Below are 18495 nucleotides of genomic sequence, written 5' to 3'. Positions count from 1 at the left end.
TTTTGTAAATGTTGGAGCAGAGTATCAAAATAAGAACGGAAAGAAGTTTTTAACTAGCTCTGAAGTGCCACTTAAAATAGGACAAGGGGCGGGGCGCCTGGGTGGCTCAGTCATTAAACATTTGCCTTCGGCTCAGGTCATGATCCCAGGGTCCTGGGATCGAGCCCCACATTGGGCTCCTTGCTCAGCGGGAAGCCTGCTTCTCCCTCTCCCACTCCCTCTGCTTGCGTTCCCTCTCTTGCTGTGTCTCTCTCTGTCAAATAAATAAAATCTTAAAAAAAAAAAAATTGGAAAAGGGGTAAAAAACACTTGGAGAAAATATTTGAATAAGGATGGGATATGGTTCATGAAAATAAAAGTCTTAATTTTTATCTTATTTTACTTTCTGTTATTAGTTTATCACATGGTCAGTTCATATTTGTTTTGGCGTGTCTCAGACTCTTTGTAAGCTCTGATACTTTGTTCTTTGTGAATTCTAAAACCTAATTGTCTTAATCATAAACTGTGCGAAAATTGTATATTCCTGGTTTTTGTATCGAGGTAAATTCCAGTTTGAATGAAATTTTATTTCCCTCTTTTTTCTTATATCAGTCCTTATTGCTGAGCTATGTCAGGTTTGGGCAATTCTCTTTCTCTCTCTCCCTCTCTCTCTCTCCCCCCCATCCAGCCCCCCAACATGTGCAACCTTTACAAGGGGGATGTAGATACCAAACATGTAAACACATAAATAAGGTAATTTGAGTACTAAGAAGGTCGATAAAGGCTATAAGACAGGATCATTCATAGAAAGTACCTAAGGGGGGCGCCTGGGTGGCTCAGTCGTTAAGCGTCTGCCTTCGGCTCAGGTCGTGATCCCAGGGTCCTGGGATCGAGCCCCATATCGGGCTCCCTGCTCCGCGGGAAGCCTGCTTCTCCCTCTCCCACTCCCCCTGCTTGTGTTCCCTCTCTCACTGTGTCTCTCTCTGTCAAATAAATAAAATCTTTAAAAAAAAAAAAAAAAAAAAAGAGACAAATTGTCTCAGGAAAAAAAAAAAAAAAAAAAGAAAGTACCTAAGGGAGGTAGCTTTAGCTGGGGTGGCTAGAAAGTTGTTTCTGAATAGCTTACATTGAGTTGAGACCTATGAGGAGAAGAGGGCAGCCACGTAAAAATTTAGGGGGTGAAAGTCCCAAGTTGCAGGAATGGCAAGTGCAAAGGCTCAGAGACAGGAACAAGCTTCGTTTGTGCAGAGGCCCAAGGGAAGACCAGCATCTTGAGTAGAGCTTAGGAGAGTGGAAGAAGATAGGCAGGGACTAGATTGTATAGGGTCTCTGTAGGCCAAAAAGTTTGGGTTTTATTCAATTCCCACTGTGAAGCTTTTGAAGGGTTTTGAATAGAAGAATGATAGGATGTGATTTAAAATCACTGCTGTGAGGAGGATGGACCGCAGGGGACCAGTGGTGGAATTAAGGGAACCATTTATATGATCATTGTAGTCATCCAGGTGACAGTTGCTGATGGCTGAGACCAGGAGTCTGCCAAATCCAGCCCATGGCCTGTTTCTGTATGGCTCACAAGTTGAGCGGTTATTACATTTGTAAATGGTCGGAAAAAATTAAAAGAAGAAGAGTGCTTCATGACACATGGAAAGTATGTGAGATTTAGGTTTCAGCGTCCATAAATATAGTTTTACCGGAATATAGCCACATTTATTTGTTTTTTATTTGCTATGACTGCTTTTGGAATTTTTGTTAAGTAGAACCTTAATTCCCCGATTTCCCTATCACACAGCAATTCAGTGGCTTAGCAGTGGTAAAATTTATTGTGATGTTTTTGAGCTCAGAACCAAGATTTAAATTTTTCCGAACAAGAAGAACCACCCTCAGCCATTGTTATCAAACATCAGAGGGCTTTGAAAATTAGCTTATGCTGCAGACTTGATGTTTGTTAATGAACTCAACCTAAAATTGCAAGACAAAACAGTAGTTACATGCAAAAATTGTACTGTGGTAATATCATTTTGACAATTAATGTTTGAATCACAACTAATGTCAAGCTGCTTTTTACACTTCCCAGGCTGTCAAAAGATTAAAACAAGAAGTGAACTACAGTTTCAGCAGCATTTTTCAAACCTCAATGCAAGAGCCAAGGAGATACCCATATTTTAAAATCCATTTCACTGTCCAGTTGAGGATCTTCCACGTAGCCTAAAATTGGAAGTGATCAGACTGTAATGTAAGGTTAGGCGAAAGGCAAATATCAGGAGAGGAATCTAACAAAATTCTGTAAATGCCTTCCAAGCAATGAATATGCTTAAGTCAAGTCCTGTGCTTGTGGATTGTCATCAGTATTTAGGAGTACCTGTTTGTGGGAAGAGGTATTGTCGAAGGTGAAATAGCGGGGCGCCTGGGTGGCTCAGTAGGTTAAGCGTCTGCCTTCGGCTCAGGTTATGATCCCAGGGTCCTGGGATCGAGCCCCACATCCGGCTCCCAGCTCGGCAAGGGAGCCTGCTTCTCCCTCTCCCTCTGCCACTCCCCCTTGCTTGTGCTCGCTCGCTCTCTCTCTCTCTCTCTCAAATAAATAAAGTCTTTAAAAAAAATAAGGTGAAATAGGTAAAATCTCATTGCAGATCAGCATTAACAGATGCATATTTGCCATTGATTTTGATGATAGAGAACACTAACTTTGAGCCCCAATTAAATAGAATTTTATTTCTAAATAAGAGAATTCCGTTTTCCTTATTAGTGTTACCAAAAAATTGTGCTTAGGTATTATTGTATTTTGAATGTTGTGCCCCCAAAATCGTGAAAATCTGTTTTCTGTCTTGTTCTGTAACTAGATACATCATATCCTCAATTTTGCCTCACAAAGCCTAAAACACTTACTACGTGGCCCTTTACAGAAAGAGTTTGTCAAGCCTTGACTTAGACTAAGGTGGTAGCAGGCGAGATGGTAAGAAGCAAACTAATTTGACATATATTTGGGGGGAAAGGCAGAAAAGATTGACAGGGCTGCCTGGGTGGCTCAGTCAGTTGAGAGTCTGCCTTTGGCTCAGGTCATGATCCCGGGGTCCTGGGATCGAGCCCCGCATTGGGCTCCTTGAACAGCAGGGAGCCTGCTTTTCCCTCTCCTGCTCCCTCTGTGCTCTCGCTCTCTCAAATAAATAAATAAAATCTTAAAAAAAAGAAAAAAGATGCACAGAACAGATACCAGGTGTGAAGGAAGCTAGAGAATGAAGGGGAAGCAACTGAGTGAAGGATGGCGGTGTCTACCGAGATAGGAAGTTGGGGAGGAGCAGGTTTGGGGAGGCAAATCAGGAATTCTGTTTGGACTTGGTAGGTTTAACATGTACATTAGATATCCAAGTGTTGAGGTCCAAATTGACTCTGTGAGTCTTGAACTCTTAGGACAAATGGGAATTAACAACATAAATCCCATAGTCATAAGCCTGTAGATTTTCTCTCAAAGCATGGATCTGCCACTTACAAAAGGATCTTACACCATACATTAAAATTAACTCAAATGGATTAAAGACCTAAATGTTACACCTAAAACCATGAAACTCCTAGAAGAAGATGGAGACCAAAAGCTTCATAACACTGGACTTAAGAATGATTTCTTGGATATAACACCGAAGTCATAGGCAACAAAAGCAAACACAGACAAATAGGACTACCTCAAACTTAAAAACGTCTGTGCATCAAAGGATACAAACAACAGAGTGAATGGGAGACAATATTTGCAAATCCTATATTTGATAAGGGGTTAAAATCCAGAATTTATATATAAAGAACTACAACTTAAGAAGATTAACTTTATTTATTTATTTACTTGCTTGCTTACTTATTTATAAAGATTTAGTTATTTAGGGATACCTGGGTGGCTTAGATGGTTAAGCATCTGCCTTTGGCTCAGGTCATGATCCTGGGGTCCTGGGATTGAGCCCCGCATCGGGCTCCCTGCTTAGCGAGGAGTCTGCTTCTCTCTCTCCCTCTGCCCCTCCCCCACCACTTGTGCTCTGTCTCTCAAATGAATAAATTAAATCTTTTTTAAAAATAAGATTTATTTATTTTAGAGAGGGAGTGTGTGAGCGGGGAAGGGGAGGTGCAGAGGCAGAGGGAGAGGGAAAGAGAGAGAATCCCCAGCAGAGTCCCCACTGAGCAAGGAGCCCCAACGCGGGGCTCGATCTCGGGACCCTGAGACCATGACCCCAGCTGAATTAAGAGTCTGAAATCAAGAGTCGTAAGCTTAACCGACTGAGCGACCCAGGTGCCCCCAAAACTAATCTGATTTGAAAGTAGACAAAGGACTTAAATAGACATTTCTTCAATGATGATATACGAACAGGCAATAAACATATGGAAATTTGCTCAACATCACTTATCGTCATAGAAGTGTAAATCAAAATGACAATGAGATATTATCTCATACCCTTTAGGATGGCTAGTACCCCCCCCAAAAAAAAACCCAGAAAATAATAAGTGTTGGTGAGAACACTGAGAAAATGGAATCCTTGTGCACTGTTGGCAGAATTGTAAAATGGCACAACTTGTATGGAAAACAGTATGAGGGTTCCTCAGAAAATTAAAAATACTACACTAAGTGGTCCAGCAATCTCACCTCTAGATATATATATATCAGAGAGAATTGAAAGCAGGATCTTCAAGAATTATTTGAACACCCCAGTTCATTGCAGCATTATTTAGAATAGCCAGGATGTTGAAGCAACTAAAATGTTCATCACAGATGAATGGATAAACAAAATGTGGTATATACATACACTGGGATAATATTCAGCCGTAAAAGGGAAAGAAATCCTGTCACATGGTTAAAACATGAAGACATTATGCTAAGTGAAGAGAGCCAGACAACAAAAGACAAATACTGTATGCATCCACTTATATGAGGCACGTAAAACAGTCAAATTCCTTGAAACAGAATGTAGAATGGTGGTTACCAGGGTCTATTGGGAGGGAGGAAGGGGGAGTTGTTTCGTGGGTATAGAATTTCAGATTTGCAAGATGGGAAGGTTCTGAAGATCTGTTTCACAACAACATAAATATACTTAACACACTGAGCTGTGTACTTATGAATGGTTAAAATGGTAAATTGTGTTATGTTTTTTACCACCAAAAAAAAAAAAAAAATCTGTTAGTTGAAAAAGCATAGGAGCCAACCAATTTTTAAAAAGAAACACAAAGTTGGAAGAATTATACAACCTGATTTCAAGACTATTTATGAAACAGCAGCATCAGGACAGTGTGGTATTGGTAGATAGATATGTAGGACAGAATAAAGTATAGAAGTAGATCCAGATATAGGTGGTCGGTTGATTATTGGCAAAGATGCTCAGGAATTTTAATGCAAAATTTTCTTAAATGGTGAGGAAACAATGTCCATTTGATGAATAAAATGAACTCGTTTATTAGACAGCAGATCAGTGATTGCCTGGGGGCAGGGACCAAGATTGGCCTGTGAAAGGGCAGGAAGAACATATTGGAGGTGGTGGAAATGTTCTGTGTGTTGATTGTGGTGGTGGTTTTTTAAAATTGTCGAAAGTCATTGAATTCTATACTTTAAGTGGAATGCAGTCTTTTGTACGTAAGTTATGCTTCAATGAAGTTGATTTATTTTAAGATGGGCATTGCACTGGGGGGAAGCATGGATGTGGATGAGATGACATAGGGGAAGAAAGTAGATGGAAAAGAGAAGAGAGCTGTGGACTGCCCTCCCCCAGGTAGAAATTGAATGAAGAGATGAAGAGGCTAAAAAAGAACTGCCAGGGAGGTAGGACTAAAACCAGGGGCGTGGATATCCTTGAAGTCAGTGCAAGAATTGTGTTTGGGAAAGAGAATCATCGACAGTTCATAGCATTGCTGGATAAGATGAGGACAAAGCCAACTGATAGGTAAGGCAACATGGAAATCGTAGGTGATCTTGATGAGAAGACTACAGACAAACAGTGGGGGGAAAACACATGGGAACAGGTTCGAAGGAGAATGGAAAGGGACAATGTAGAGACCATGAAGAGAGACAATTTTTTAAGGAGTCTGGCTGTAAAGGACAGAGGGGACAGTAGCTGGAGGGAAATGGCTGTAGAATTTTTTTTTTTTTATCCTTCCATTTTATTTGTTGAAGGAATGGGATCATTTGTCTTGTACAGTTTTCTACTGCCAGAACTGAGCTGATTGCATCCCAGTGGTGTGGCTTAACATGTCCCCCCTCCTTTGTTTTCTATAAATTGATATTTCTATCTAGAGATGTAATCAGATTTGGGTGCCATTATCTTTGGCAAGACTGAGTCTGTAAGAGACGCACATACTGTCTGGTCACCACGCCGTTGATATTCAAGCTTCGGTCAGTAAGTTCATCAAGGTTTACAAAATGATGATGTTCCAATATTGTCATTTTTATTCATTTATTACCAGGACTAATTCTTTTTTTTTTTTTTTTTTTTTTAAGATTTTATTTATTTATTTGACAGAGAGAGAGAGACAGCAAGAGAGGGAACACAAGCAAGGGGAGTGGGAGAGGGAGACGCAGGTTTCCCGCCGAGCAGGGAGCCCGATGAGGGGCTCGATCCCAGGACCCTGAGATCACGACCCGAGCCAAAGACCAGACGCTTAACAACTGAGCCACCCAGGCGCCCCAGGACTAATTCTTTACAGAGAAACTCTACCTCAACTGCTTCTTGGGTTATCCAGGACAACAGTGTTCATAGAAAAGATAAATGCTGGATCCTTTCCCTTGACTTTCCAGTTCCTAGAGAGTTGGTTCCCTATGATTCTCCAAAAGTGACTAAATTAGGGTGTTTTGTTTTTGTTTCTGGTATCCACTTTGAACTCATGGGTTCAAACATACCTGGTCTGCTTTAATCCATTGCAGTTATAATCCTTATTGTTGGTCAGACTTCCCCAGCTCTGGCCAGGGAATTTTTTCAGTCCTGAGTCTTTCTAACATGGCCCCAATCTTTGATAGCTCCTTACTTTCTGGTGTGACAAGATATAGAGCCTCATTCCTGCCCCAAACCCGGGATCAGCCATTCTGCCGAGAAACCTTGATTTCTTGGAGTGGGAAGTGGTATTTGTAGACAACATTTGGGGTGCTAGGGATGTTTGTTGCCTCTGGGCCTCTTGTGTTTCTGCGGAAGATTCAGAAACCATGTCACCACTGCCATCTTCCCAGAAGCCAACAGCCACACTTTTCAGTCAGAAAATTTCTCATTCTGAACAGCTCTTAGGATTAAGTGTGTTGCTGCATGACAGAGGTGATTAATTGTGCTGAATCTGTTCTGGTAAATATGGATTGGATTCTGGATCTCTGCCTCAGGCTTCTGAGGAAGGAAGATTTAACAGCTGCTGGGTTGAGTCCTGGGTTTGGAGTAATGGCAATGCTTTCACTGAGTATTTTCCTCACTACTCTTAAAATCTCAGCAGTGTGGAAGTCAGCATATCGTTGGACTCCCTATCCTCAATCTACATCATTCTACAGCACTTCTTTCCCTAATTTCTTGACAGCCACACCTCTAACTCTGCCCAGCTAAAACTTTGGTTAAACAGTCAAAGACTGAGAGATATGTAGATCACTCTTGTCTTTCATAGTATGGAAAAACTTCAGAATTCTTGGTGAAGATTGATTTTTCGTTTCCATTTCTGTGGCACTCACTTGCATGCTGTTGGGATTAAGGAAGAAGTGTAAGAAATGGTCCTTGTTCTTAAAGAACTCACCATCTAAGTGATGATCTGGTCTGAGATTGTAGAGATATTCCATCCTGCACAGTAGAGGTATCCCAACCCTGCACAACTGCTTGGGTTGGGATTCTTTTTTTTTTTTTTTTTTAAAGATTTTATTTATTTGACAGAGAGAGACACAGTGACAGGGAACACAAGCAGGGGGAGTGGGAGAGGGAGAGGGAGAAGCAGGCTTCCCGCGGAGCAGGGAGCCCGACACGGGGCTTGATCCCTGGGATCATGACCTGAGCCAAAGGCAGACGCTCAATGACTGAGCCACCCAAGCGTCCCTAGGTTAGGATTCTTATTCTCCAGTTGCAATGCAGGCAAATTATTTTTATATCCCTGTATCTTTATTTTCCTCATAAGTAAAATGAAATGTAGATTTTGAGATCCATTTGCTCTCCAAATTCTAAGTTTCTGTGAATGAAACAGCCTTAGTTCTACTTTTGGGTTCACCTCTATCTAGCCCTTGAGCCTCCCTACCTGAGTGAATGCTACCTGCTGCATTTTCCTTGGTCTCCCAGCCCACCTCCTCCCCCATTCCTGTGTATCCTGAACCTTACATCAGACCATCAATCTTTCTAAAACAACCATGTTACTCCCCAGTTTTTAAATATAAGAATTTGGTTAAGTGTAAAATCTGTGCAAGATGGGACTTGGCTCTGTTAATTCCTTCTCGGTTTTCCTTTCTTACCCCTTCACTCCATTAACCAAACCTATCTCTGGCCATATGGGACAATTCACCAAGCCTTAAACTCTCGTGCGTTTTCTTTATCTGAAATTTGCATACACTGTCCCATCTGACCAAAAGTGTTTCATTTATTTCCCTTTTGGAGAATGTCTGCTTATTTTTTAGTACCCAGCTCTACTGTGTATCTTCAAGTGTTCCTTAACCTTTCTGGGCATTTAGCTGGTCTGGCCTCTTATCTGTTAATACTTTGTACATTCTGTACTATGGATTTATCATACCAAATTATAATTTATTTCTTTTTTTTTTAATGTAATCTCTACCCCCAGTATGGGGCTCGAACTCACAACCCTGAGATAAGAGTCGCATGCTCTACTGACTAAGCCAGCCAGATGGCCCTATAATTTTTGTAGAATTTTCTTCTTTCCTTCAGTCTCCCAGAGGGTGAAGTTTAATTCAGCTAGCAGTGTTCAATTCAATATAGTTGATGGATGGGTGGATGGATAGATGGATGGATGGAGGACCAAAGTAGAAGTGCCAGTGTCAAAACCCAGGATTCAGGACTCAGTTCTTAATCCCTTAGGACATCGAGGGAAGTAATCGATTTTGTTCCATTCTGTACTGTTTCTCTTTTTGCCTTTATTAAGTTCTATATGTCCATTTGGAAGAATAGGAATAATAGGTAAGCCAAAAAGAAAGGCCAACTAATATCTTCCACCCAGAAATAATAGTTAACTGTTCTATGTGCATTATTTGTGCTAGAATTTTATCTTTAACATATACAAGTTTTTATCATGATGTATTCCAAACATATTGTTTTGTTCTTTTTTTTTTTTTCGCACTTAGAAATATGCTATGAACATTTTTCATGTCTCAGATTTTTTAATGGCTGCATGGATTATACCATAAGTTATTTCACCAGGTTTTTTTTATTCATCATTTAGGTTGCTTGGAAGGTTTTAGATTCTATAAACTGCACTGTGATGTCATTTTTGTAGCTGTGGGCTTCTTTTGTTTTTGGTTGTTGTTGTTATTGTTTTGCCTACTCATGACTTCTTCCCTTAGGATAAATTCTTAGAAGTGAAATTAATGGATAAAAATACTGATTTTGAGTTTTCTGCACTGTACCACACCACGTTGAGTGTGCTGGTCAGACTACTCTTGTGTTGAGTCACTGGGGCAGTACTTGGGGGTGGGGTAACCGTCTTGTTGCCCTGGTGCATTAACCCGCTTTCCTTCTGACTGATCTAACTTCCCTTAATCAAGGAACCACGGACTCAGCTTGAATTCTGGAGATTTGCTCTGGGTTCTAGGATTTGAATGATCTTAAAGATTGGGGTTGGTAAACCTATACTTCTTAAAAAGAATAAAATGAGGATGTATCTGTGATAGGACATGACAGGCAGCCCTGCGAGTCCCAGGGCTACGCCGGGAACTTTAAAAAAACATACAGCTGCTTAGTTAGAAAAGCTTTCTTTTTTGTGGAGTCTTTGAGGCTGTTAGGCCCTTTCTGAGTAGCACAGGAAAGAAAGAATTTTGAAGAATAAGCTAGGAATAAATAGAGCAATTTTACAGGTGAGAATTATCTGGAAAAAAAATATATAATTTACTTCCAGTGAACTATTTAGTTATCCATTTCTAGCAAACTAAAATTCAAACAAGATATGCATAAATCCTATTGTATTCACTTTGAGCTTTTTTATTTACAAATATTTGCATAACGTAGAGGTTATATCTATTTTCACTACTCTCTGGATGTAGAAGCATTGTGTTGTCCTCTTGTTATTTTAAACAAATGCTAACTTTTTATGACACGTTTATTGAGATAGAATTCACATACCACACAGTTCACCCAAAGTGCACAAGTCGGTGTTTTTAGTCTCTTCACAGAGTTGTGCAACCATCACCACAAACAGTTGTAGAACATTTTCACCATCGCAGAAAGCAAGCCTTACTAATTAGCAGTCATTTCTCATTTCCTCCCTGCCCTCTCCCTCAGGCAGCCACCTTTCCTTCCTCCCTTCTTCCTTCTCTTTTCCCTTTCCCCCCTTCCTTTCTTTCTAAAAGTGTCAACGTCTAGTGCGTTGGGGTCCCTGGGTAAGGGTCGCGAAATCACCTGCGCGGGGAAACCCCAATGGATTTCCTTGTAATGTATCAAATAAATTATGTAATTGATAAGTAGGGATACCTAAAGATGGCCGTAACCAATTAATATCTCCTAATAATTTTTGAAAATCATTCAAAGTCTTCAAATTATCCCTTCGTATAGCTATTTTTTGTGGTCTAACAGTATTTCTTTCTATCACATATCCTAAATAATTTATAATATTTCCTTTTTGAATTTTTTCTGGAGCAATTACCAATCCAAAAGGAATAAAATACTCTGGCAGTAATTTTAAAATTTCTTCTAACTCATTTTGATGGGGGCTAGCAAACAAAATATCATCCATATAATGAGCTATATACACCTGAGGCCACTTTTGACGCACGGGACGCAAGGCAGCGTCAACATAAAGTTGACACATCGTAGGGGAATTCATCATGCCTTGAGGCAAAACCTTCCATTGAAACCTTTGGTGAGGTCCCTGCCTATTTATAGAAGGAAGTGAAAAGGCAAAACGTTTCCTATCATCTTTATGTACAGGGATAGTGAAAAAACAATCCTGTAGATCAATTACCATTGTATGCCAATCCCTCGGCAAGGCAGCCGGTGAAGGTACCCCAGGCTGGAGAGCCCCCATGGGGAACATGGAGTTATTAACTCCACGTAAATCTGTAAGTAAACGCCATTTACCTGAAGTTTTCTTTATGACAAAAATTGGAGAGTTCCACGGAGAAGTGGAATGTTCAATATGTTGTTTTTGTAATTGCTCTCTTACCAATTGGTGTGCAGCAGCCAATTTTTCCTTAGTTAATGGCCATTGTTCAATCCACAAGGGATCTTCGGATTTCCATAATATTTTAATAGGTTCCATCTATAATCAAAATTCCAGGTGAGCTCCCCACTGTTCTAAAACATCACGGCCTAAAATATTTAAAGGGACATCTAAAATATATGGTTTTAACACGGCCAGTTGCCCATCCTGGGAGGTAAATGTTACAAATTGAGTGGCTAAGCCAATACTTCGGACAGGTGCCTTGCCAACTCCTTTTATCTGACAAGGAATCTCATTATAGGGGATATTTTCAGGCCAATCAGCAGTTTTGATAATAGTGATATCTGACCCTGTATCCAACAAGACAGTAATATCTTTCGTATTCAATTTAACTGTCATCAAGGGCTGCATACGAGTTATTTGTGTGGCCCAAAAAACACATTTTGGATTCGTGCTGCCAAACCCTCCATGCCTGACAGCGGTAGTCTGACCTATGGGGAGATAAGGTAATAACAATAACTGGGCAATTCGTTCTCCTGCTTCAAAGGACACATCGACTAGGGAAGACATAAGAACTTGAATTTCTCCTCTGTAATCAGCATCAATTATACCTAAGTGAACAGTCACTCCTTTTGATGTCAAACCAGAGCGACCTGTTAATAGAGCAAAAGTGCCAATTGGTAAGGGTCCATAAATTCCAGTAGGAATTTTCTGAGGTCTATCCCCTCCTTTTAAAGTAAATGGCCTTATGGCTGGTATGTCCACTGCGGCACTGTGTTGGGTAGCTGGGCTAAGGGAGAATATGGTTGGTTTCCCCTGTTCATTTGTCCTGGGCCCGGGGTAGGGCCCGAAATCGAGTTTCCCTGCGGCTTTTCTGCAAAACTTGTATTTAATTTAGTGCGACATTCTCGAGCCCAATGTTTTCCCTTCTTACATCGTGGACAAATTCCAGGTCCACGCCCTTTGTCAGGTTTCTTTTCTTTACAGTTCCTTTTCAAATGCCCTAATTGACCGCAACCAAAACATTTCATGCTCTCGAGTTGTTTAGATTGCAAGGAATGCCAGGTAGTGGCCATTGTTTCAGCAAACAGCTGCATCTTTCTACTCTCTGATGTAACATCCTTACAGGCCTTCATGAAAGCATTAATATCTCCTGTATCTTTAATAGGCAATATAATTCTCTTACAATCCTCATTAGCATTTTCATATGCCAGCAGTTTTAACAGCTGCTGTCTAGCTTCTTCTCCTATGACAGTTCTCTCCAAGGTTAATTTTAATCGTGATAAGAACTCGACATAAGGCTCGTTAGTCTTTTGAATAACCTTAGTCCAAGATCCATAATGTTCTCCTTTTGGGTGAATACGATCCCAAGCTTCTAAACTAATTTCCCGTAATTGATCATGGATTTCTTCAGGGGTAATAACTTGAGCAGCAATATCAGAATATTGACCTATTCCCGCCAACATTTGATAAGTTATAGCCTGGACCCGAGGATTGTTACTTAAAGCGTTCTGACGAGCCTGATCCATACAGAGCTCGGAGAACCACATCTGCCATTGCAGATATTCAGGCTCCTTTAAGAGAGCTCTACAAAGGACTCTCCAATCTTCTGGAGCAAAATTATTATAATGTCGAGCTATACCTAGAAGTAGCTCTTTGACATAATGTGATTGCGGTCCATATAGAGTCACTGCCTTTTTCAAGCGACCAATATCATCTATTGAAATACCTTCATAATATGGTGCTTGTGCTACTCCCTGGACCGGGGGAGGCCTAATAACCGGAAAGGCAAAGATAGGTCTGTCAGCCTCACTCTCATCGTCATTATCCTTTAACGCATCAAGCTCAGCTAAAGCAGCAGAAAGAAAAGGATTTTTGGGAGAAAAGGCTAGCGCGGGCGGCAAAGGCGGAGCGGAAGGCTTTTTCTTAGATTCCCCCGCCATAGTCATGACCCGCTGAAAAACCTTCCATAAGTGCTCGGTCTCGGGATCCGACGTTACTTTCAGTTTCGATTCATCGCTATCGCACTCATTAGGTTCGCGAGGCAGTGCAAGCTTAAAGGCATCCTTTTCTATTGCCTTTTTCTCATCTGTATCAAGGGGAAGGTCCTGTATCGAAGGAGCCACTTCCTTCTGAAAATTCTCAACCGTGCGATCATCCTCCATTGCTCTTAACACTGTAAATATAATCGACCAGATGGACCAAAATCGTACAGGAATCTTTTCCCCCTGCCTCATGGCCTTTTCTACATTATGGCGGACCCGCCGCCAATTATCCACCTCCAGGGAGCCCTCCTCGGGAAACCAAGGATTCCAGTCTCGAACCACTTTCAAACACATCTCAATATCAGTAGAAGCGACAGTAATGCCATAGACAGCAAGTGAATGCTTCAGCATTCGAACATAAGGAGTAGAGGTTTCTTGTCCCATGACCCTGTATTGTATTAAATTACTCACCCTTCCTGAACGTCCTTCAGGGCCCCTGTTCGGGCGCCAATTGTCAACGTCTAGTGCGTTGGGGTCCCTGGGTAAGGGTCGCGAAATCACCAGGACACAGGGGATGCAGAGCAAAGGCAGCACTTGCAACTGCATACTGCCGTTTATTTCTTGACATCTTATATACTCTTTACAATCAAAATATATTGTTACTGATTGACAATGTAAGCATTAAGATATCCCGATACTTCTTTACGCAAGAGAGGACAAAAACAAATCAACTCCGGTTGCACCGGAATAATTACATATCTTAAGTAAATCTCATTCTCTGATCAGCTCTTGTGCAAAGGTACTTCATGACCCATTCCCCGAAACTACATAGAGATAGAATCAAATCCTATGCAGGAATGCTGAGATTAGACAACACCCCGCATATACATTTGAAGCAGGATGTTATCTGATCATCACATCCCCGCACACGAAGCCACTCTCCTCGGTGGGCGTCACAAGGAACAATGTGCCCAAGATTACTCAAAACATCATGAGCCATTTCTCAGCTGACCGGATGCCTGAGGCATAGGCACACAACAAGGCGAGGGAGACTTTTCCCCCTCTCAGGCCTGGGCGTTCCCGACCTTACCCTGTGTGCGCCACAGCACACAAACAATTCCGGCCACAGAGGGCTCACATGCCTATGTTGGCCTCATAAAAGGAATTTGATCTGTGCTTTATACCTGGTTTTTTTCAAAGTTTGGTAAAAGCACGACCACTCCCAGAATTAGCATGGCATATAACACTTCGACCAATCAATAAGTTGGTTGTCATTCAACTGAAAACACGAGTTCTTTATGAAGCCACTTAACATATATTTACTTTTGTATATAGACTATTATCCAAGAAGAATAAAATGGTAAGTTAGGAGTTCAAACTTATTAGATAGGACTTGACTTCTGGGCTTCAGAAAGATGTGGAAACTCTTTCTGAAGAAATTTTTCTTACTGTTTCCCTCTAGACTTAGTGGCTTTAATGTGGGCTTACTTCTCCAGTCTCAGTCTGACAAAATGCCCCATGTGAGGCATGGCAAAGAATCATTTCTTATTGTATCTGTTCCTTAGGTACCAAGGCATAGCCACTTCTTGAACTTGTGCCAGATGATTCTTCCAAAGATGCCTCTTATCCAAGCATGAGGTCTAGCTTTTTCTTGAGCAGTCTGAAGAAGCCTTAGGGCATCGTCTCTTTCCTGGACAACTTCATCTAATGCATCCGTAGAATTTGCTACCCTTTCTTACTGTTCCAGACTTAGCATTTTTGGCAATCTTTGCCTCTTGACACCCTGCTGTAGATTTAGGAGCATGTTTCTTTTTTCAGTAGGACAGCCAGAGTTTCTGTGTATCTTCATTACTTTCGTTCCTAATTGTTGACAGGTCCATGAAGCTCCAAGTTTCACTCCCCCGCCCCCCAATTTCTTAGGGAATCAAAAAATTCTTTCAGTCCTTTCCTTGACAGGTGGTATAATCTATGCTAATGAAAAGATGTGACATTTGGTGTGTTCTTAGGCAACCTGTACTAGCCCAGGAAGTGTGAGGACCAGGAAGTCCCTAGAGCAGTTGCGGGTCTTCTGTGGAGAACCGCCAAACTGTGCTAATCTACTTCCTATCTCTGGATTTGCACGTTCTGGACATTTCATGTTCAATGGAGTCATATAATATGTGGTCCTTTGTGACGGCCTTCTGTTGTTGCATGTGTCAGTACTGCATTCTTTTTATGGCCGAATAGTCCATTGTATGAATATATCATATTTTGTTTATCCATGTACCAGTTGGTGGACATTTAGGTTATTTGGCTATTAGGAATAATGCTGCTACGAACACTTAGGTACACATTTTTGTGTGGATGTGAATTCATTCTATACTTCTTTTTTTTTTTTCCAGTGTCTTTCTCGAGAAGCAGGTGGAAACATGAGCATTCAGTTTCTTGGTACAGTGGTAAGTGTGAAATGATTATTATTTTGTATATTCACTTAATAGAGAAGAAAGTGTTCAACTAGCTTTAGCCTATGTATTTGAACTTGTCTTCATCATGGTTTTGTTTTGCTATTAAATGAGATATCTTTGTATAAGAAATGCCTTCTTTAATGTGTTCGAGAAGTTTCCATGATAGAATAATTTTAGCTATTCCCTATTAGAGAGAAAATAATTTTTTAAATTATTTGCACTTGGGGCGCCTGGGTGGCTCAGTCGTTAAGCCTCTGCCTTCAGCTTAGGTCATGATCCCAAGGTCCTGGGATCGAGCCCCGCATTGGGCTCCTTGTTCAGCGGGGAGCCTGCTTCTCACTCTCCCTCTGCCTGATGCTACCCCTGCTTGTGCTCTCTCTTTCTCTCAAATAAATAAATAAATAAATCTTAAAAAAATAAAAAATTATTTGCACTTTGTTGAATATTTTAAGTGCCTTTTTTTCTGCCTGTTTTTTTAATAAAAATAAGAAACATTATTTAAGATGCTTTTGAACATAGTGACCTTGATTTTTTTTTTTTTTCCTGTCAGTTTTCCTTATAACTTTCTCTATTAGGTCCTTTCGAGTACACATTTCTAAGGAAACTGAGTCATAGTTTTGTATCTTGATTTTTTTTTTCACGTAAGATCCTATTAATCATTTTCCATATTGCTAGAAAATATTTATCAGCATCATTTTAATGGAGCTGTGTTTAACATTCTGATGAGTAGATGTGACATATTTTCTTATCCATGAATCCCAGTTGTTAGGTATTTAAGTTATCCCTCATTTTTGCCATTATGAATGGTGTTCTAGTGAACAACTTCATGGGTTTTGCTTTTTTGATGTTTTGAATTATTTTCAAACATGGATATTTTTAAAAATGTGTAAGATATATTTCATTCTAAGTGGAATGAAAACCATGAATAATTTTATGGCTTAGTATATGTTACCAGTTACTTCATATCTCTTTCAAATGCCCTTCATCACGTTTTAGAACACTACTTTGCACTCTCACTAGTAGTAGTTACAATTTTTAAAATTATTTCTTTATCTGGTGAAAAGATCTTTACTTTACAGTTATTATTTTTCCATTAATGTAAAAGTAATGGTCATAATGATCATGCCAGTGAGGTATGATCAAACAATAAGGTACCTTATTGTTTTAATTAGCATTTCTCTGTGTCATGAACATTTCTCCATGTATTCATTTACTAGGTATCATTTATAATCTGTGAAATGTCTGTTCATGTTTTTTGGGTACCTTGTTCAGATTGTGAGTTCACACTGGGTATTTCTGTTTGCTCTGTGAGTTTATTGAGAATATCAGAGGAGAGGCCTGTGGCTTGGATCAAAAGAGTAGTGATTTTGTAGCCATTGAGGTAGGAAGCACAATATGTGCACTTATAGTTTCATATGTATAAAGGCACAGTAAAGTTTACATATTGCAGTGTATATGGTAGTACATGCATAGGCACTTGACTAATGTCACATAAATTTTAAGTGTTGCACCTGAGATTTATAGTTATTTTTGTTTTTCTGATGAATAAGTTATTCCTTGCTTTTTTTTTTTAATTTAAAATTTTAAATATTACTTCAGTGCATGTCCTAAGAAATTGTATTAGGGTTCTCCAAAGAAAGAGAACCAGCAGGATTGAGTGTTGGAGTACGGGGGGAGTCCAAAATCTGCACAGTAGACCAGGAAATAGTTGGAGTTCAAGTCCAAAGACCATGTACTTGCAGTATTCCTTCTTGCTTGGGAGGTCAGTCCTTTTTCTTCATTTGATTGAATTATGCCCACCCAGATTATGGGGGGTAATTTGCTTTACCCAAGCTCTACTGATTTGAATGTTAGTCTGAAAAATGCCTTTATACAAACATCTAGAATAATATTTGGCCAAAAATCTGGATACTGTGGCCTAGCCAAATTGACACATAAAATTCACCATCACAGAAGTATACACATCCCATCCCCTAGAGGCATTTACATTATTATTGATATGCGGGCACACCTTGGAGATATTGTGGGTTTGGTTCCAGACCAGGGCAAGAGAGCCTGTGTTGCAGTAAAGTGAGTCAAACGAATTTTTTGGTTTCCCAGTGCATATAAAAGTTAGGTTTACACTACAGTGTAGTCTTTTAAGTATGCAAAGCATTATGTCTAAAAAACAATGCATATACCTTAATTTAAAAATACTGGATAGCTAGGGGCGCCTGTCTGGCTCAATCAGAAGAGCATGTGACTCAATTTCAGGGTTGTGAGTTGGAGCTCCACCCTGGGTGTAGAGATTACTAAAAACAAATAAATAAACTATTAAAAAAATAAAAATACTGTATTGCTATAAAATGCTAATCATCATCTGAGCTTTCAGTGAGTTAGAATCACTGATCACAGGTCACAATGATACAGTAATAATAAAATACAGTCATAATGTAAAAGTTTGAAATACTGTAAGAATTACCAAAATGTGACACAGAGACAGGAAATGAGCAAATGCTGTTGGAAAAATGGCGCCGATAGATTCACTCGATGCAGGGTTGCCACAAACTCCAGTCTGTAAAAAAAAAAAACAAAAAACCCTGTATCTGCAACACACACTGAAGCAAAGCCCAGAAGAACGTGGCGTACCTGTGTTCTTCCAGAAATAGAATTACAGATCTTTTCATGCAACAGTGAGTCATGGGTACTTCTGTGTCTGCACTTAATCTCTCCTTGGATTCTAACCGAGTTCACTGGCTTCATGTATTGAAAACTGAGTTCTCCATAGGCAAAACCCTCAAACAAAACAAAGC

At 40.1% G+C, this 18495-nt stretch overlaps 1 protein-coding gene and 1 pseudogene across 3 annotated transcripts in view; one reads left to right on the top strand and one right to left on the bottom strand.

Annotated features, from left to right (window-relative positions):
* PCCA (propionyl-CoA carboxylase subunit alpha) overlaps positions 1–18495 on the top strand; it is a 417324-nt gene that overhangs the window by 333998 nt on the left and 64831 nt on the right. For all 3 annotated transcript variants that reach the window (XM_032402683.1, XM_032402681.1, XM_032402682.1), the window contains one exon: positions 15641–15694. In XM_032402683.1, coding sequence (XP_032258574.1) covers positions 15641–15694 — 54 coding nt within the window. The remainder of the gene's footprint in view (positions 1–15640; positions 15695–18495) is intronic.
* On the bottom strand, positions 14392–15407 carry LOC116631504 (annotated as a pseudogene).

The sequence above is a fragment of the Phoca vitulina genome, unplaced genomic scaffold (genome assembly GCF_004348235.1).
Source record: "Phoca vitulina isolate PV1807 unplaced genomic scaffold, GSC_HSeal_1.0 scaffold5, whole genome shotgun sequence".
Lineage (NCBI taxonomy): Eukaryota > Metazoa > Chordata > Mammalia > Carnivora > Phocidae > Phoca > Phoca vitulina.
Note: the sequence above shows the minus strand (reverse complement) of the source record. Positions and strands in the feature narration are given on the sequence as shown.